Source organism: Cyrtonyx montezumae, unplaced genomic scaffold, assembly GCF_038088225.1.
Source record: "Cyrtonyx montezumae isolate F1298 unplaced genomic scaffold, pur_monq_1.0 scaffold_13, whole genome shotgun sequence".
Classification (NCBI taxonomy): Eukaryota; Metazoa; Chordata; class Aves; order Galliformes; family Odontophoridae; genus Cyrtonyx; species Cyrtonyx montezumae.
Window position 1 is genome coordinate 33,379,219 of NW_027071859.1, and position 20,228 is coordinate 33,399,446.

The 20,228-nt window shown below is 42.0% G+C and overlaps 2 protein-coding genes across 2 annotated transcripts; both read left to right on the forward strand.

Annotated features, from left to right (window-relative positions):
• The first annotated feature begins 5,394 nt into the window (after nucleotides 1-5,394).
• On the forward strand, nucleotides 5,395-7,269 carry SMIM8 (small integral membrane protein 8). Its single transcript, XM_065731154.1, has 2 exons — nucleotides 5,395-5,526; nucleotides 6,527-7,269. The coding sequence occupies exons 1-2, from the start codon at nucleotides 5,407-5,409 to the stop codon at nucleotides 6,683-6,685; spliced, it is 279 nt and encodes a 92-aa protein (XP_065587226.1). The 5' UTR covers nucleotides 5,395-5,406; the 3' UTR covers nucleotides 6,686-7,269.
• Nucleotides 7,270-8,137: 868 nt separating this feature from the next.
• CUNH6orf163 (chromosome unknown C6orf163 homolog) lies at nucleotides 8,138-15,283 on the forward strand. Its single transcript, XM_065730980.1, has 5 exons — nucleotides 8,138-8,651; nucleotides 10,772-10,866; nucleotides 11,393-11,500; nucleotides 13,720-13,922; nucleotides 14,249-15,283. Exons 1-5 carry the CDS (start codon nucleotides 8,504-8,506, stop codon nucleotides 14,697-14,699), a joined length of 1,005 nt encoding a protein of 334 aa, XP_065587052.1. The 5' UTR covers nucleotides 8,138-8,503; the 3' UTR covers nucleotides 14,700-15,283.
• The last annotated feature ends 4,945 nt before the right edge of the window (nucleotides 15,284-20,228 follow it).

Here is a 20,228-nt window from a genome sequence, read left to right on the forward strand (position 1 = left end):
CAATCTTGAGAGGTCATTGTCTCACTTTTATACAAATATATATGTATATACATATACATAACTTTAAAAAAGCATAATCTCAGCACTTTTGTTTTAAAACACCAAGGATCAGCTTTGAGGAAAGGAAGAAAAAATTTTTTTTCACATAAACTGTTTCTTATAAAATGAACAGGGGGGGTGTGTTGTCTCGCAGCCTGTCACTTTTTAAGGCTCTTCAGAAACAAGCTGGGTAGGGTATGTAATTCTGACAAGCCCTGACAAACACACCCCTGCTGCTCTGTGGTCTGGTCATGCTTGCTTGGACCGCTGCTGGTTGCGGTGCAGCAAAGCCCACACTCCCCAGACTGATGCAAGCACAGGTTTCCCACCCAGTTCAGATACTTCCATTGGAAGCGGAGGCCCCTGGACAACACGCATAAAAGTACTGGCTGTAGCTTGTTCCTCTCCCACAGATTAACAAAGAGCGATCTATGGACTCTTTGCATCGAGTTTCACTGATGTGAACTCTCGTATTAAGACCTGGAGCCTTCTCCTGAAAAACACCATTAACCTAGGCAGAGAAATCCATGCTGTGGAGGAAGAGACATCCATGATGTGATGTTATCCCATGTCACCCAGGGTATTAGGCTCTCACTATTTCATGCCTGTTATTAACTTTTAATTCCTCAGAGCAAGAAACATGGCCTTATATACACAGGTAAACCTCTTTGTACTGCCATTAAGTTATATGACATGTGGAATTCTGTAATCAGTTAAATTGTGCTTAAAATAGGCACGGTGTGTAAAAACATAAGCCTAAGTATTTATTTGCCTACAGACCCCAGGAAGGAAAAGCAAAGACTAGACAGGAGATGGTTCATCTGGCTGGTTTGGGATTACTCCTGACTTTGAGTGGCTTGGAACAAATCCCTTCCCTTTCTGGGCTTCAGTACCCTAGCTGCTAAACATCCATTTTTTTGAAAATATCACATATAGACTACACCTTCAGTTGGTTTTCATAACCTTAAGCATGCTTGGTGTAGCTAGTAGAAGCAAAATCCTGGCTTGTTTTTCATTTGGGAAAAGTGCACCACAAACACCACGTAACAACCCAGCAGCTGCTGGGTGTGATGCTTTGCCTGCCGCTAATTGCTGTGGTCTCTCCTCCACCGCAGATGGATGTTTTTTAAGAGAGGGCAGACACAGCTTAATGTTTTCTTTGTTACTTTGTTAAATTATACAATTTTGAAAAATCAAACTCAGAAGAATCTAAAATGACTCTGTGGTGTCTGTATGCAACCATCCCTACTGTTGCAGAATTTTCCATCAATTTCATGCCAAATACATCACCCGTCTCTCCCACACTCTCCCACACAGACAAAAAACTCTCTCTGCAGCAAATGATTTTCATCCTTAATAAGTATCACTGCTTCATTCAGGCTACTACTGTAAGGTCTCTGTCAAATCTAAGAAAAGTGAATCGACAAAGTCAAAAGATTTCCACCTGAACAAGAAATAGAAATGAAGTCAGTAATCAATGGCTACTCTGAAGTTTGTACTTCTGGTAGTTACCAGCAGGGCAACATGAGCCCCTGTGTTTCGTGCTGCCAGATGGGAGGCTTCCATGAGGCTTAATATTAGAAAAACAACCTCGCGTTGTATTTTGTAACAAGAAACTCTAACTTACCTGTGTAGCAGCGAGCGATTACAGCTGACCCTCCATTTTCTAGTAGCATTAGCAATCAGCAGTTCACTTCCAAGAAAGGGAGTTGCTGCTTGAAGCCCTGAAAATGGAAACTGCTTGTCTCCTAGGCAATATAAACTACATGACGAAACCTGATCATCCCTTCCAGCACACCATTCAAACCAGAACCTGAACGTGCCTGGTATCATCAGAAAGATACGAAGGAACTAATGCATTTGTTTAAAGTCACAAGGCTTTATCTGCATCCTCCGCGTGTCTGTCCATACCCACTGATGATACATCAGTAATCCCTGGAAGCACAGGCTGCACACCTTGTGCTTTCATCTTGGCAGATGCCTGTGGGACATGGGCAGCCCCAGTGCCTACAAACCAAGAAGTAGTGTGACTGTGCCAGTCCTGAGTGAACACATGCACATGCTGCATACCCATGCAGTTTGTATACGTGATTCCTGCAAGAATTCACTGAAGGATCCAGCTAGTTTCTCATTCCAAATGCTCCACCAGCTATAGTCTCATCAAATTCATGCTCTCTCTTCAATTATTAACATTATTGAAACATCAAAATAGCAAAAGAGGACTTCAAGAAATACTGGGTCCTCTTGTTAGCATGGTTTCTACATTTATTTATTTTTAATTCTGTCCATGTGAAAAACTCCAAACTGCCCCCATGGAATTGTGGTAACATTTCTAAAGTCATACAGATGTCCTAAGAACCTTGAGTGCCACCATGTCTGCTCTTTGACAGAAAGCCCACAGTTTTATTTTAATGACTAACCAATGGAGTTAAGCGTGCATGTCCTGTCCTAGTGCACCTTAACAAGCGTCGATGCTTTGACCTATTCTATTTGTTCATTTTTATCTGGGATGTGGATATACTGCTCAGTAACATTATTATCAGGAACAGAAAGCCTGAATTCACTGCATCAGGGGAAGGGCAGGTGGGGGTCAGGCAATTGTTCTTTACCAGAGGTTGGTGGGCATGGAACAGACTACCCAAGCTGCCTGAGTTCAAGGAGCTCAGTGCTCTCAGACGTAGGATTTGAGTTTTGAGTGGTCCTATGTGGAGCCGGGAGTGGGACCCTATGATCCTTCTGGGTCCCTTCCAACTTGGGATATTCTATGGTTCTGTGATTCTATAATTCCTATAGAGATGAGGAAAAAAAGGTGAAAAAATCCCCAACAGCTCATTTGTTCTATTAGTAAAAACTGCACGGTTATTATCAGACCAGTTAAATGTCAGAGCCGATCTTTACTTTCTTTTCTCTCTCATTTCTATCTCCATCCAACCTAGTACCCAAATATTAGGCAGTGGTTTTCCCAGCTGCATTTTGTTATGTGGTGGTGTTTATAAAATACAACTATAAAAGTGTAGGAAGTCTGAAGAGCTCAGACTGCGCAGCCAGAGCAACTCACCATGCATTATATTGTGTCAAACCTCTGAAGTTCCTATCTCAGTGATCTTCCCAGGAGCTGTGCTCCCCTGACTCCAAACTGAACAGTATCTAGGTCAGAGAAAGCAGCATGCAAAAGGGAGATCCCAGCACTGAGGACACTTCTTTGCTCTTCCTTTACAGGAGAAACTGGCTTTCTCTGTCCAAAGAGGATGCTCCGTGTTTTCATACTGTTCTGTTCCCAACTGGAAACATTTTGCCCACTTGTTAATGAAAGTACAGTCGAAGTACATTTTCTCTTCCACAATGACTTCAGACAAAATAAATAAATAGATAGATAAACAAACAAACAAACAAACAAATGAATAAGTTTGATCAGTATTTGCAGAATAACAACTGCTTTAATCTGGGCTGCAAAGCGTGGCTGGGGGATTTTTCTGTCTCTTCAAGACAAAGCTGTTAAACAAGTGTTTGAGAAGGCGTGCACATAATGCTACAAAACACAGAAGATTTGCTTCAGCAGATTTTAACACATTTACTGCCTTAAAACTGCTTTGGATCATCAATGGTAGGTTCCTGGCAAATACATGCTGCTGCCTGAAAACTCTGCTTTCTTTCAGTGAGACGGATGCGAATGAGTGCTAGCAGATGAAAAGAGGCACAAGGACTCTTGAGACGTTCATGAGTAGAGCAGCAAACACACAGACAGGTCTCAGTTGCACCTCTGTCTTGCTGGAGACCTGTTCATTTCTTCTTCTGCGTTTATTTCCTCCATATGGCCATTCTGCTCAGTGAAACAACTGTTCTGCTTGCCATTAACTGTGAATAAGGTGGAGGATGTACATGTAATTCCAATTTTTTTCCTTTCCCTCCTCAGCCACTGTCCTTTCCCTGGACCTTTTCAGGTCTTTCTGTCAACAAATAAATAAACCCCAATTGCCAACTCTATTCAAAACAAATTCAGTGTCAAAAAACAGTGTAAAAATCCAGCAAAAACAAAGGCATGCAATTACATGCCACACATTCACGTATGAAAACCCTAACAAATACGAAGTTGCCTCTCACACAGTGCTGAAGACACAGCAAGATTTTCTCTAGCAGTCTGTAACCGTGCACAGTCTTTAAACTAGGGATAAGCTTATCAGTAGCTCGAGGCATCCTATTGTCATTCTGAAGGCAGTGCAAAGCTCTCCCTTTGTGCAGCGCTTGGAATAAGCAGGAGCTGTGAGGTGAATCAGCAAAGATGCTGTTCCCATTAGGTTGGCTACTGCATGCCAGCAGCAGCTGCGGGTTACGCTATCAGATTTGTTGCGTTCTCCACCGAACAAGGAGGGGATGGGAATCCCACGAGAAGCAGGAGCTGCTAAGTTCTGAATGGTCACAGCACACAGCACAGTGCTGAATGTGGAATCCCAAAGGAATTTGTTTAAAAGGAAAATACATCTCGGTAACAGCCCTACGCTTTGAAATGGAAGATTTTTGTGCACGTGTTTACTTTTCAGAAGAGCTGCTCGGATAGTAAGATGATGGCTGGCTTGTAAGGACTCAGAAATACCACAGATGTTCACAGTTCTACCCTTTAAAGAACACCATCTATAAAAAGATTCCAGATGACTTTATAAGCACCGATGGTCTGAGACTCTCAGCATCCTCCCTGGTCAGAACATTCACACTCAGGGTAAATTAGGCACTCCCACAGTCAGGAAACCACAAACAGCACGCGGTCCTCGCTTTCTCTTCACTGATCTGGATCATGGAGAGCCACCAGCAGTCTCGATGGCAAAGTGGCAGGCGTGCTCTGGCACAAACCCATCCTACCACCACCTGGAAGATATCACTACCACCCAGGCTGGCCCTGGGGAGAGAGGTTTATCTGCGTGGCTGTGGATGGCACGAACTGCTGGGAAGAGGCGTGAGTGCTGGTAAGGTGCTCCTCAGTGTGGCCACGTGTAAGAGGCGCCAGTGACTGAAAGCGTTGCACTTGCACAAGCACCCAAACAAACGCTCAGAAGCAGCTTTTTTCCTACTCCACGGTTTCCACACACAATCACCCACGCAGCACACAAGCTGCCACAAGCAGATGGCGTCCCGCCACTCCCCCTCCTCCTCACACCCCCACAGCTCCGGCGGCCTCCGGCCACGAGGGGGCGCCATCGCTGAGGCGCGCCCCGCCCCCAGCCTCGGCCAGGCCAGATGGCGTCAGCAGTGCGTGTGTAAATGTCTGCGTTGGGAGAGGGCAAGGCTGAGTGAATTCTCTGCAAACTGATGCACACAAATATATATTTATATATCTATCATTCTGGTTTTAGGACGTATTCGCCATCAGTCGAAATGCCTTCCAGCAAAACTCCGAATGAAAACGAAACACCCAAGGAGAGAATTGCAGGGCTGAGAGCTGCCCGAACAACCACTCTGTTCAGAGCTGTGAACCCGGAGCTGTTCATTACACCCGTAAGAGGCTCATGCTGAGAGAAACTGTTTGAGACGTGCTTGCTTTAAAACAATAATCACGATTCAGTGGGCATTATCGGTGAAGTACTTTAAAAAGGCTTTTATAAGGGATAGCAGTGTGCTTTAGATAATCGTCCAATATTCTTTGCTACGGGATTAGTTTTTATAATTAGGTTGATGATATTCTGCCTTTATTTACACTGGCTGGGCGGATGAGGGAGAGCAGTGGATGTAGTAGTCTGCCTTGATTTCAGCAAGGTATTTGATCCTATCTCCTGCAGCGTCTGTCTAACAAAGTTGAGGAGGTGTTGGATAGATGAGTGGACAGTGAGGTGGGTTGAGAAGTGGCTGACTGGTAGAGCTCAGAGGGCTGTGATCAGTGATGTACAGTCCAGCTGAAGGCCTGTACTTAGCGGTGTTCCTCAGGGGTCAGTGCTGGGTCTGGTCCTGTTCGACATCATTAGTGACCTTGTTAAGGGGATAGAGTACACCCTCAGCAAGTCTGCTGATGATGCAGAGCTGTGAGGAATGGCTGACACCCCAGAAGGCTGTGCTGCCATTCAGCGAGACCTGGACAGGCTGGGGACTGTGTGGCGATAGGATGAGGGGAAATAGCCACAAACTGAAGCATAGGAAGTTCTGCACAAATGCGTGTGGGAACTTTTATACAGTGCAGTGACGGAGCACTGGCACAGCTGCACAGAGGTGGTGGAGTATCCTTCTCTGGAGACATTCAAGACCCACCCAGATGCCTACCTGTGCAACCTGGGCTAGGGAGCTGCTTTGGCAGGGGGTTGGACTCCATGATCTCTAGAGGTTCCTTCCAACCACTACAATTCTGTGATTCTGTGATTAGATCAGTCTAAAGGAAAGCAATGATGAGTCCTTCAGATACCACAATAGTTCACTCTTCACTTTGTAAGCTAAGATTGAAGAATGTAATGTTTGTGATGGACGAAGCATATTTTGACTAAAAATTCATACTGATTGTTTTTGACAGAACAAACCTGTGATGGCATTTGGACTTGTAGCAATTACGCTCTGCGTGGCCTACCTTGGTTACCTGCATGCAACAGTAGAGAATAAAAAGGATCTCTATGAAGCTGTCGACAGTGAGGGGTCCAGACATATGAGGAGAAAAACTTCCAAGTGGGACTGACAGTGTAAGGAAGGAAATAAGCAAATCAGCCACTGAACTTGTCAAGGCTGAAAGCTACTGTTTTTCCTCTGTTCATTAAAATAATGGTTAAATCTCTGTCATGCCTTTTTATCGGATGTAAGTTCCATTATAAAATACCATGCCTGTAGAAATAAATTGTAATTAAGATATGTACATACATAAAATCAATTTTAAAAATTGTTGTCTGCGATCTTCATAGTATGTCTAGACTGATAAATGCCTCAGAAATTCATGTGGTTTGGCTCATTTTCTCTTTGCTTTCACTAAGTGAAAACAGGGATTTGCCTCCTGTTTTTTAAACTAGACAGCATAATGCATTGTCTGAAAAGAAAGTGGGTTGAAAGTTGATTATTACAGTGCTGCAAGTGAAAATAAGGTGAGAAGATCTGATAAAGATCACCTGGCCAAGGTGGCTTCTATTGGGCCAAAGAAGGAAGGACATGTGAAGGGCATCAGCTTTGCTACTCTGGGAGTTGCTTCTGGAGGAAAAAAAATGTATGTTTATTGAAGACAGCAAAAAGGTGATGGATTACCTTGAGGGACAGCAGGATCACCTGTGGAATTTCTTTGTACCTCCATCTAAATCATTTCTTCTGAACCTGTGCTTTTCCTTCTGTCTGTGTTTTCTAATAGTCTGTATGCTAAATTCAGCTGGTCTTGATTTAGCTGCCTTCTGTATGAGAAGGAAGCGAGCCATAGAAAAGCATTAGAAAGCCTTTAAAATGCCTACAGCAAGATCCTAGGGCAGATCCAAAAGCATGCAGGTAAGGAGATGACTTGCCTTTCGATCGGTGAAAGAATTCCTAGTTATAATATGTTTAAGTACCTTCTCCATATTTATTTAAGTGAGATGAGTGATTTTCTTAATGCTACAAAAATGATATATATATATATATATAGGAGATAAAGCAGTGCAAATGCAGAGAAGAGTGTACCGAATTAATGGTCACTGTAGTACTGATACTGGCATTTGCCATTTTAGTTACCTGATTCATACACAGTGATGTGTGAATTGGGATTTAAGCAAAAAAAAAAAAAAATACCCAAGGAGTATTAGTATTAGCATTAGTAGTAAAATTTGTTCACACTTGAAAGCATTGCTCCTTTTGTGCACCTGAAGGATAAGCAGATGACACCAAGACAGTCTCTTTTGTCCCATTTCCCTCTATTTCATTTTCAGTATTGTAACAAATATTTACAATGGATGATGGCTGACTTGACACGGACTGAGTCAAAATGATCTCCCAGGCAGAGGCTTTTTCAGCTCCTTGCCTGTCCCATATCTTCTGCACTGACTTTCCCATCTTTACCAAGAGCAGCAACAAAATGCTATGATTCAGACTGTATTGTTCTGCTCCTAAAATCTCCTTAGAGTACAAGGTTTGAATGGGAATTTTTGACATCCAGCAACAAAAAACTGCACTTCAAAGCCCAAGCCTGCTGCACTGTTGCTGAGCTGTTACCAGGCAAGCAATGTGAGCTCAGAGTCCCACCTGGTAACAGTTGCTATGTGGGGGGCTGTACCGGGGCTGGAAGGGGTCGCTTCACTCAAACCTCCCTCACCTGCCTGCATCCTCTGTTACTGAGCTGGCAGCATGTGAATCTCAATCTGAAGGCAAATGTTTTGGATAACTTGGTAAAAGATTGTTCAGTGGTTTCCCACTCTTTCCCGGCTTGCATGTTCGTTAGTTTGTTTTGTGGGAACAATAAGGAGTTGGCCTGCAGGCATGAGATTGATCCAGAGTAGAGTTCTGACAGCTCAGTAACCGTACTGCAGAAAAGTACTAGCACACCACAATGATTAGAAGCACAGATTTGGATTCCTTTGTTTGCTGTGCTGTATGTTCCAAAATAATACCACCACCACCTTCTGATGCTACTTTTGATCGGATCCGGGAGTATGTGCCCTTCAGAACACGGTATTACACTCATCGTGATATACTGGGTGAGTTTGTTTCTGAAATCCTTGTCTCACGCTCTGAGAATTAGGAAAAGCCGAAGTGCTTCTCTGTCTAAGACTTGAGGTCTGTCCTGGTAAGAAAACTGCAGTGACCTTCTGATTACACTTAAATTGTGCATATTCAGAGGGAGGCAGGGTCAGCTGTCCTGTGGTGCGTGAAGGCACTCAGATTTGTGTGCAATGAAGTGTGAAACAGAATTAGTTGTAAGACTTAGCAAATGTTTTGTAACGCTCACTTGGCTGACATTTGCAAAGATCATTCCCTCATTTGTCTTTTACAGCTAGAATGCCATAGACTGAATCCTGCCTTTTCATACCCAAGCCTGCCTGTTGACCATCACTTGAGCTGAGTTCAAACCTTATTTCAGTCAAAACCAATTTTTCCATTGATATTGGTTGGATTATGAACAAAAAGAGTCTTTCATCTGCTATTTTAGCAGTTATCATCTGAAATCTCAATGTTAGGTCTGCGTTACACATAGCACAACTTAAACTTGAACACAAGTTAAAAAAAAAAAAAGCATGATCGCTATGTTAACTGTAGGAATGAGCTGAACAGCTGACAAACTGCTCCAAAGAATGATACAGTGTGCTGGTAGGAACACTCTCTGGAGCTGAGGGTTGATTTTTCTGGCACAGCAGAATTGTAAACTCAAAGATGAAGGAAAACATATGGTCGCATTCCTGTGTGTGAGGATCTAACGCGAGTCTGAAGCATCTTCATAAGCTATGCCTAATTATCATAGAGGTTTCTGATCACTGGTATAAAGTTTTGTAGAAATCACATTGTGAATTTTAATTAACATGTTGCAATAGGGAGTGTGTTTGGTTTCGATTTTAAATGAGCAGAAGATTATCAGTGTGCTGAGGGATGGGTGAATGCTGGGTATGTCTCAGGAGGCAAGGCCTGTACCTTGCGTTGACCCATTCAACATAAAACACATCCAGAAAGCTATAGCAAGTCTTTTTAAGTTAGTTTCTCATTACTGCTTAGTATAATGAAGTGGAGAAAAGCTACACAGCTAGGGCACATGTTTCTCATTGAGATTTCCACATGGTTGGACTTATGTTTATTTTGCTGATTTAAATCTGTAGACTCCTAGACTCCTTTTCCATGTACTTCATGTTTTCACCATGAAAGGACTCTTGCCCACCTATAAAGTGGATGGGAACGACTGTAGTGAAAGAAGGAGGTTCTCCCCTGCTCTGGCTGTTTGAAAGCTTGAATCCTCTGGTCCTTTTTTTGTTTTCTTAATCACTTGGGGTAATAATATGTGACTCTTCAGCCCTGCCTAGCATGGAGAGTGGGATCCAAGGTAATGTTTAGACAAGACACTGAGTAGGAAAGGGGGAGGATCTGAAGTCCCCTTTTTGAGTGCTGTTTTGCATTGCAAGAAGTCAACTTTATCCGCCTCTCTCTTCAGCATCTTTTCTTCTGGGCATCCTTGGTGCTGAAGGCTGACCTTTGAAATGAATGAGCAGGGCTGTCATCTTCCATTCATCACCGTGAGGAGATGGTGGTGCCAGCACCTCAGATGTCCCATTGTGCTGCCAAAGTGCTCAGCACAGCAGTGTGGCTCACTTCTTGCTGCTCCATTCCTTCTTTCCAGAGGGGTTTAGCTGTGCTCCTGCATCACTGCTCAGGGCTTTTCTTGGGTCCAGCAGCCCCAAAGGAGAAGGAGGCTTTTTTGTATGTGTGCGCTCTGTTCCAAATACCTAAAAAACCGTCCACCAGGACATTATTTCCTATGTGCTGCAAGAGCAGCATGAAGGTGTCTGAGCATCTTCCTCAGCTTTGGAGTGTTAAAATTTGCACCTCCAGTAAGAGGATTTAATTATTCTTCAGTTATGACCCAGGACTCTATACTAATTCTATAAGGCCCTTTTTTAAAGCCCAGCTTGTATTATTACATTTGTGGAATCACATAAGCTATCGTACGTTTACCTACATGTAAATGTATGTGAAATTAAACTGCATGGGTTTTAGCCTTTTAATGTTTAACTTAGCTGTAGACCCAAAAAAAAAAAAACAGTAAAGGGAGAAGGCAGAATTTTCAGCATTCTGGTTGTTTGCTGTGTGTGATCCCCTTTTGTTGGTTGTACAGAGATTGGAGCAAGCATTCAACAAGAGGAGCGTGAAAGAAAGGAAGCAGAGATGCAAGAGTGCATTGAAAAAATGAAAGCTGAGCTTTGGTCTCAGGTAAACTAAATTACACTACTGCCATTTTAATGATGATGATTCTTTGGAATAATTAATAAAGAACTTGGAGGTTATGGCAGCAGAGCTGTTACTAATTTCCCCTTGTTCTTTGTTCAGATTTTTGAGTGCGCTTATTTCTGTGTGCATGTATTTCCAGTTTCTGATCTCAACAAAGACTACTTTGAACCAACAACAAATTTTACCTCTGGCCAGAAAATGGCCTCTAGAACACACAAGAGTTATTGGTTAGTAAAGCTGTTCCCCGTGGTGACGTGTAAGATTCCGAAGCTGCCCTTTATGTTAAATGTATATAGATAGTAGTATTGTCACAGCTCAGTGCTGTTGTATTGTATTAACAGGAATTGCTGTGATTAAATTACCAAAGGGGGCAAAATGCATTTTACCATATAGTTTAAATTAATTTCCCCTGATTTTTTAAATAGAAAATACAAAACTATCTGCTTTATCTTAATAGGATGTTAATAGAGCATGAACAGCTACATTTGTATAATGATTTGTTTTAAAGGCTGAAAAGAACAAAGAAGATGCAGTGAATAAAGCTCTCAGAGAGGCATCTGCTAACCACAGTATGTTTGTAAAAGACCTTACACTGAAACTCAAAAAGGAAATAAAGGTATGGAATAGTTTGCTTTCTTTACGTAGGAAATATGATCAAATTATCTTTTTGACATCCTAGACTCTGTGTGTGTTTAAAATGTGCATTTTTTTCTTATGTTTGAGATAACCAGGACCTTCTTTCATTTGAGATGTGAACTCCAGCACTCAGCTAGCTGGATTTCTAGTTTGCTTTCAGCACATTTCACTTTTTTTTTAATTGAATCAAGTTTGTGGACCTTGTTGGACGTTGGCTGTAAGGCCCTCCTTGAGCCAGCCACTTAAGCTGATTAGGTGCACTTCTTAAGGTCAGTTAAACACAGGTTTAACTTTAAATCTCTTTTGAAGTCTTGTGTTCATCAAAGCTGGAAATGTATTTATCTGATTTACTGAATCTGGAGTCTAAATGATGCAGCAGAGAAGGAAAAATCTCCAGCATGTGTGTGTTTCTTAATTAAGCATGCCAACTGCAGCTTTGTATTTCTATACACATTTAGCACACACTTTACATGGCTGTTTGGATGCCTGGGAGAAGACCCAGAGATATGTATGACGAGAGAAGAAAACAGCAGAGTTCCCTAGTCCCTGCTCTGTGTTACCAGGCTGTGTACTGCTGGCAATGCCTTCCATCAGCTGATGGGATGCCCACAGGGAGCTGCCAGAGTGTTTGCTTGGGTGTTTTGTTGCATACAAGGTTCTAAATAGCTGGCTGTTAGTACTGCAGGCTGTCACAGCACTGTGTTTGGCATTTCAAGAGGAAAAGCAGTGAGGTTTACAGTGGTCTCATGTTTCTGGCAGAGCTCACTTGACTTTGTGGAGCTCCTTTCCAAGGAAGCTCTGTCTTTTGCTGTCGTAGCATCTGCTGACAATAGTTGGCATAAGCTCAGTTCCTTGTGTGTAACCATTCAATTACATACCATAAGCCTATTATACCTCTTTGTAGAACTCAGTGCTCAGGGTTTGAACACGTATTATTTGCATGGGAAAAATTGGCTCGAGTGACTTGGGAGCAGAGAAAGAATTCTACAGCTGAAACGGAAGAAAAGGCAGATGTAACTGAGGTGATGGCAGTGTGTTTCACATTCAGTAGTTTGTCTTGCAGTTCATTTTACATGTGAGCTAGCTGGTTGTAGCTTGGAGAGGTGATGGCAATACATTTACTCAACGTCTGTCTAAGCAAACAGTGGCAGCCAACAATGCATCTCGCTGAATGAACAACAGAAGCTCTTTGATGTGTAGGATATCTGCACAGGACCACTGCCTTCAGCTGAGGGTTGTCTTTCTGCAGCAATGGCTTTAGCTGGGCTTCTTGTAGCAGTTCTCAGCAGTAGTCTAACAACTAGTATTCACAAATATGTGAATGGGGCAAAGCATCATAGATGTTTGGGCGGAGAGTTAGGTGCGCTGATCTGCTTTCCTGGATACTTGGATTTGGCAGGGACTTGACATGGTGTATAGACAGCAATGGATGTGCAGTGTTCTAGGTTGAGTTGTCTGAGATTCCACGTGTATGTATGTCCATCCAGACCACCTAAGAATAGTCTTGTCACACCTTTATTTACCAAACCAAGCAGTATCTTGCTGACGAGCATAGCAAAGAACCAGCTTTCATCTCACTCTGAGCCACGTCACCAACCATGTGAGCTTGTGAAGAAAGTGCATCAGGGAATGTTTAGTGTCTTAAGCATAAAACAAGGATGATGTAGAGTGATGCTTTTAAGGACAATATTAGGTTAGCACCTTGTTTACCAGTGATGAAAAATGCAGAGAATCTCTAAGTAATACAGAGTAAGGTGTTAGGAAGACATCCAATGGGCCTGATGTGGTGAGAAGAGCTGCATGGAAGCAGAGGACATGCTACTTGTGCACGGCATAATATTAAAACAGCAGTTTTCACTGCCCAAATTGGCATCAGATGGCCATAAAGATACCAAAATTTTAGTTACATTTTAAAAACAGCTCCAAAAATTTTATTTGAGGTGTATGTATTACAGTCTGTTAGTTACTGTGAATACCCCCATATGAAGTTCCCAGCTGATGATAACAGTTCCCTCTGTTACACCACAGTCCTGAGCTGCTGACTAAGCTCTGTCCACTCTTAACCTACAACCTGACAACAAATCATTGTAATTACCCCATAATGTTTTCCTGAAAGTTGTTGTTCTCCTGGATTTTGCCTAAAGATGACTGAACAGTAAACAGTTACTGCTGCTCACATCTACTTTTAACGTTGCTTAGGAAGCAGTGAGGAAGGCAGAGGCAGAGATGAAGGCGTACATGGAGGAGGTGCAAAGGAGAGAGATTGAAGCCACAGAGCAGCGCATGGCTCACAAGCTCTGGTGTGCCCTGCAGGAGTGCCACAAGGAGAAGATGGAAGCGGTGGCCAAAGCCAGGAATCAGGAGAGGGAGATGGCACTGAACGAGGCGGCCACGCAGTACAGGTGCTCCTAAGTGCTTTTCTGATTTGGCTGGTGGATGTGCTGGAAATGGCCTGCTGTGTCAGTGTGGAAATGATCATCATTAAAATATCAGTGGAAATCCTTGAGGAAGCAGAATCTTCTGCAGTTGGATACCCAGCTACCCTTCTCTGTGTCATATGTGGCCTTCTTTAATTACTCTGTTTTGTTACAGAAGTCCTACGTAAATCTTGATTTCACGTGTATTTGTAGTTGAATAAGAAAAGTTATTGGAACAGATAAATATTTTTATTCTTGATAATCTTTAGTAGCAGGTGTTCCATAGCATGATTTTCTTCTTTTTTAAACAGAAAGCAGATAGAGAAGCTCATAGAAGAAAGCACGTTAGCCAAGGAACTACATCATAAGACTATAGAGCAATTAAACAAACAGAAATACGAGATGAATATTGCCCTAAGTATTAAACAAAAAGAGAATCAGCTTGAAATGGAAAAACAGAGAAAAGAATTGGAAACTGTACATCTTGATCAACTGGAAAAAGTGATGACTACGCTGAAAGAAGCTGAAGACCAGGTAAAGACCCTTCAACAAAAACTGGAAAAGATGAGAGCTTGGAAGGACAACCTGGAAACTGAAATACAAGCAACAAGACAAGCTTTTCAGAGGTATATTGATGTGACATTTTCTGACCTGTCCCCGGGACAAGCAGATTTTATTCTTCCATTCAGAATGACATTTGAACCAAACGACATCCCAGAAGAAGCAGAAGGCAGTGTCAGTGAGAGTCACAGCCATAAGTAAACTGCACTTCAAGTAGGTGAGGCTGAAAAATAAATTCATTGCAGTTCACTGAATTACATGAGCGTGTTTGGAATTTTTATTAGAAAAAAATATATTTAGAGAAAAATAATCACCACTATATTAAGTAATGAAGTGATAATCCACGCTGAGAAAGTATCAATTAATTTCCATGAAAGTTTGCTAGCTGAATCTGCTAACTTTTTGTATTACATTATACAAGGTGACCCAACCCATGCTTCTTCAATAAACTAGATTCCATACTCTGTTCTGGTAGATTATTGCATAATAATCTGTTACCTAGGTAGAATGAGATAGGACATGTCTGGAACTGGCCTCTATTATGTTAAGAATAAAGAGAAGTCAGAATGACAGCTGACAGACAAAAAAGAAAAAGCAAGTACTTTATTAAAAATGCAAGAAGAAGCATCCCATCCACCCTCTTTGGATGTAATTTTGAAACACCTGTATTGTGCATTAACTTATTGTTCCAGTTGGTTGGATTTATTTATTTTTTGTCAGTTTTTTAAATGAATATTATTCATAACAGAACACACAAGATTTTCTAGAAGGGTTCTGCAACTTCTCCTGAGCACTGCACATGTTTTACATTATCAACTGTTGTAGCAGCAGCAATGAATAATACAGAAAGCAGGGTATCTCTATTAGTCATTCAAGATATGTCTAAAATTCCCAGAAATACCATAGGTTTTCTGTCCTGGACCAGTGAAACTTTCTGTCGGTAGCAGTGCTGTGAAAGACTGAAACGTGGGTTGTCTAATTACTGGAGCTGAGCAGCTGAACCAGGAGGGAGCTGTAGAGTGTGGCTGATAAGCAGCTAATTAATAAACTAGAGACATCTTGCTCATTAGCTCCTCAAAGGCCTGCAGAAGAGATCTGCAGTATCTTTAAAGGAGGATATGCAGACTGTAAAACTTCTAAATGCTTCACAGGGGGAAATGAAGTGTGAAATGAACTAATGATGTGAGCACTGTCTGCAACATGAGTGCACGCTCTCTGTGCGTGTCAGGCAGTTAATGACAGCAGAGCTTCCTGGGCAACAAACCACAGAATGAGCACACTTTGTCCATGCATACATGTACCAATCTCTCATACATAAAAGGGTAGTTGTGATTTAGGTTACTGGTGTGGTTTCTTTTGCTGTGTTTAGTTAGCAACAGTATGTTTGCTGCTTATTAAAATACAGATTGAGTGAAGAAACTTCAGTGATTCAGCACAAAGTGTATCAAGTAACTGACTGTGAGAAGTGCAAGTGCTGGAGCAAGTGGCATTAATGCTGGCTAACAGAGACATTACGTGGGTGTTTTGGGGGTATGTAGAGAAGAGCTGGGCCTTTGGAAATGACAGCATTGACTGGATAAAGGACAACCACTATAAGGAAGAATGAGCCAACAACATCAAAAGAAACGTGGTTGGAGTAAAGAAACTCATGTCTCCTCTCTAGCTGTGGATCCAGATGTGACTAGCAGATAGCGTGTCAACTGAGCTTTCTTTGGACTGTGAGCAAATGTAGAGTCAGATAAACAGCCTGATTAATAAAAGCAAATAAGCTAATTCCAAGTAGAAGAGTGAATAGAACTGCTGCACCCTATCTGTGACATGGCCTGCCCAAATCTTGGCAGTTTTCCTAGCTGATCATCTGTTTATCTTGGTCTTTATTAAACCTGTCCCTAGCACTTTGTTTTGGCTTCTCTTAAGAGCACATCTGCCTCGTGCTTGTTACTGCATCTTGCTTTTGTTTCACATTCTTGGACTCTTTCAGTGTGTAGCTGCACACTTCTGTTATGCTTACCCTAAGACTTCAACTTCCTGAGTGATGAGAGAAAAGTCCTACACATTGAGGTATCTGAGCAACATAATTTTTCATTATTTTTTCTTTTATGACATTCTTCCCTCTAATCAGTTTTCAAAAGCCACAAGCATTATCAGTTTGCTGTAAAAGGACTACTGCTGTCCAAAGCTCCACTCCTTTCTTCTCTTGCAATTTCTTGTGACCTCAGACTGCTGATGCCAGATTAGTTGCACAGACCTGGGTACCACTGCTTTTAGCCACTAAAGGTGCAGTCCCTTCCCTGTGCTGCCTTTGGTATACCACAACGGTTCTTGATTTTTCTGTTTTTGTCTGTTTGTTTTGCTTCTTTTTTCCTTACTTGTCAAGTATTGTAAATATTAGGTTTTGGAAAAGAGTGGTCTAACTCTGAGGCTAGCATCTGAACTATTTTGACTCGCCCAGAAAACTTGTTTACCGCTGTCATACTTCTACCTGAAGAGCCTCACTGTATGATGAGGTTCCCAGCCATTCAATGACTTTCTGTGTTACATCTCATTTTACATTTATGAAGGGTATTTCTAACAGCAATAATGGTCTCTATAAGAACGTATACTTTCCTATCTTCTGAGGAAAATTACCTTCTGTATATTATTGTACCACAAAGAATTTCTTCCTACATAGGAAGGAAATTACCAGACTTTGAAAATAATGATCATTGTAATAAGAGGAGTTGAGTCCTTTGAAAGGGGGCCTGACTAGAGCATTTAGTTATATGAAACTTTTACAGCTGACTGCTGTGAGAAAAAAGGCGAGGGAGTGGACTCCAAAAATATTGTTCCACAAGTGACGTATTGTTTTATGTTCCCAGGCTGAGTTCATAAATGATCTACACAAGTCTTTGTTTACAGACATAGCTTTAAATAGCCCTGAGCAGTGTTTCTTGAAGGTTTTCCTCTAAGGTCTAATATTTCTGGCAGCCAAATGCTTGCTTTTCCTGACTTGCTACTTTCACTGGCTGCACAGAGGAATTAAGCCAGTGCTTGTTAACTCAGGTCAGCTAGCTAGAATGTCTTCTTAGCCATCTTTTCTGAATTCAGAGCTTAGCCTGACGGTATTCAGCAGATGCTCACTGTACATTAATTCAAAGAGAAGCGTTTTTAGATTGTGCCTGTCATACTTGTATGTAAATGCAGTACTGCTCTGCTTATGCTTCATTCCCTTTCTCTTTAAGCTGGCTTTTAACCTAGGAGATGAGGTGAGGACACGATAGACAGGATCCTCTCTTCTCTGCGTCATCACAGTCAGACTTGGCAGACCACCTGGATCCCACCACTTTCTTGCTTGGAAGGATGTGGTTGTGAGCACGAGCATGATGCCAATTTCACTTTAAGTCTAATTTAACTATGAAATGTAATACACAGGAAAAGAGCCCTGTGTAATTTTTGTATCTGAGGAAGAGGAAGGTGCAACACTGGAAAGGCATTGGCACATGAAATTATAATGCTTCGTTGTGTCTTTTCACTAGTTTATTTGTCAGTGGAACCAAATCATAATTCAGATGATTTTGAGCAAACACAATCTCAAAAACAGTGTTCTCTCAGTTCTTGTTTACCTTGCTAAAAAAGGAGCACTCTTACTTTTGGGCACTGTCTCACAGCATATTTAAGGCATTGTATGGCTGAAATTACTTTACAGTCTTTATGCTTACACAAATGAGTGCAAGATATGTATTAGAAATAATCTGTACTGCTCACCTGATACTCTAGCAAAGGAAAGTGTCGGAGAACCTCTGAGGACTGCAAACTCAGTAACCCAAAAGAGCCAGGGTGCACATGTCTCAGGCACATCAAGCCACCGAAGCGGCTTGAAACATTCCCAGCACCAGCAAAGCTTAGGGACACAGCACTAGCTGAGCCAGCACTGAAACTCAGGTGGCTATGCTCTTTGAGGCACTGCAAGGGAGCAAGAAAGGTAGGACTGTTTGGGGCATAACTCTTAGCACAGACTCTCCCCATTTTCACAAAATGAAGGTTTCTTCATTAAAACGAGAAAGTTACTTTGGACTTGGAGCTACATATTGAAAACAGATCTGTCCCATTCACTTTCTGAATCAGGTGACGTCTGAATCCAGTGATGAGTACCCTCTCCTGCTAAACTGACATTAGCATTATCTTCTAGTAATGCCAAGTTTTCACAGAACAAAGTGTCTCACGGTAAAACTGTATTGTACTCCCCACCCTCTTCTTTTACTTTCACCCAGCTATGTGCTGTGCTGCTATGAACTGGATCAGGGACCTGATCCTCTTCAAAAAGGGGGAACTGAGAGTTGAGGCAACACAGATTTATGGAGATCGTTTGTAAGGAAACAGGACCTTTGCTCCCGATTCAACAGAGAACGAGGTAAATGCTTGCCGGCATGTTTTATGCATTATAGTCAGTCGTGCAGAATATAAAGGAGCTGGATGCTGCAGCGATGTTTGTGTTAAGCTCTTCCTAATCTCTTTCATCCCTGAGACTGACTCCATTTCAGTGTTTGTTTGTTTTTTTAATTTCCTCACAGAGCTTGCTTCTCCACTAGAAACGAAGTCACATTAGCGAACAATTGTCAGTAATAAACTGGATGAGTCTAGCATTAAATTAACAACCCTAGATGTCTTCCTTTAAAGGGCAACTCTTAAATTCAGCAGTAGAAAATAAAACAAGCTGTAAATGTGTTTGGCTTTTGGCTTTGATCTATAAATACCCTTAAACCTTGCAGCCTTGTGCTAGTGACATGGCACCAGAAAATAAAGACAACTGACTCCATCGTTGTAATAGGGAAGAGGAGGCTGTTCAAAGACATGAAACATAGCTGTGTCTCCTATTCCTCAGTGTGTTTGATCACTGCTAAGCCATTATTCTTATAACCAATTTATATTAGTCACCTATTCCATTTGGTGGCTGTTATACTTAATGGTAGAATCACAGAATTATAAAATATCTTGAGTTGGAAGGGACCCATGAGGATCATTGAGTCCAACTTCTGGCTCCACGCAGGGCCAAATTAATTTGTCTACAGTAATTTGCCTATAGATAGTTGTCTATAGATAACTGAGAATGGAAAAGGGAGAGAGAATGGAAAAAGAGAAATACATTCAGTAACAGCTGTATCTTGGTTATTAAACAGTTCTCTAGTATAAAGACTTGCTGACATGTCTTGGACCAAGTCTCTTCGACGGAAAACTCTGTTAATAAGAGGAGTCTGACCTCCACAATGACCTGAACTGATAGTTTCCTCTGCTACAGCCCACATTAGTTAAAACTGATTACCACAGTCAAGAGCAGAAAATTCCTGTGCCTTCCATGCATTTCGAATGGACGCAACGGAAAAAGTTTCAATACTCGGATCAATTCCATAAGCTGAGCTTTTCAAGAACTTAGAGTAACTAATTTTACCACCTAGGAAAAGTTCTCCTGCCTTTAGTTCTGCTGCCAAAAGTGGCTGCGTTGGCAGCGTACCGGATGGCTCCTGGCTGACTGCTGGAGCCTTGCAAAGTTACCAAAACCACCAGCCACCCAGTCTGCCGCCAGTGGGACAGGAACTGTAATTCACTGACGTTATTACCGGTCAATCAAAGATGCATCTGCGAGGCCAAGACCTTAATCTGTATCTGTGCTGTGCAAGCTGCCTCATGCCCTTGCAAGGCTTGCCAGTCCCAGACTGAGCCCCACAGAGCCAGCCCTCTGTAGGGCTTTCGCTG

Bases quoted from the DNA above. Each gene is read 5' to 3' on its own strand.
- SMIM8 (XM_065731154.1), top strand. From the start codon at position 5,407: ATGCCTTCCAGCAAAACTCCGAATGAAAACGAAACACCCAAGGAGAGA. The intron at 5,527-6,526 runs GTAAGAGGCTCA...TGTTTTTGACAG, and splicing joins CGGAGCTGTTCATTACACCC to AACAAACCTGTGATGGCATT.
- CUNH6orf163 (XM_065730980.1), top strand. From the start codon at position 8,504: ATGATTAGAAGCACAGATTTGGATTCCTTTGTTTGCTGTGCTGTATGT. The intron at 8,652-10,771 runs GTGAGTTTGTTT...TTGGTTGTACAG, and splicing joins CACTCATCGTGATATACTGG to AGATTGGAGCAAGCATTCAA. The intron at 13,923-14,248 runs GTGCTCCTAAGT...TTTTTTAAACAG, and splicing joins GAGGCGGCCACGCAGTACAG to AAAGCAGATAGAGAAGCTCA.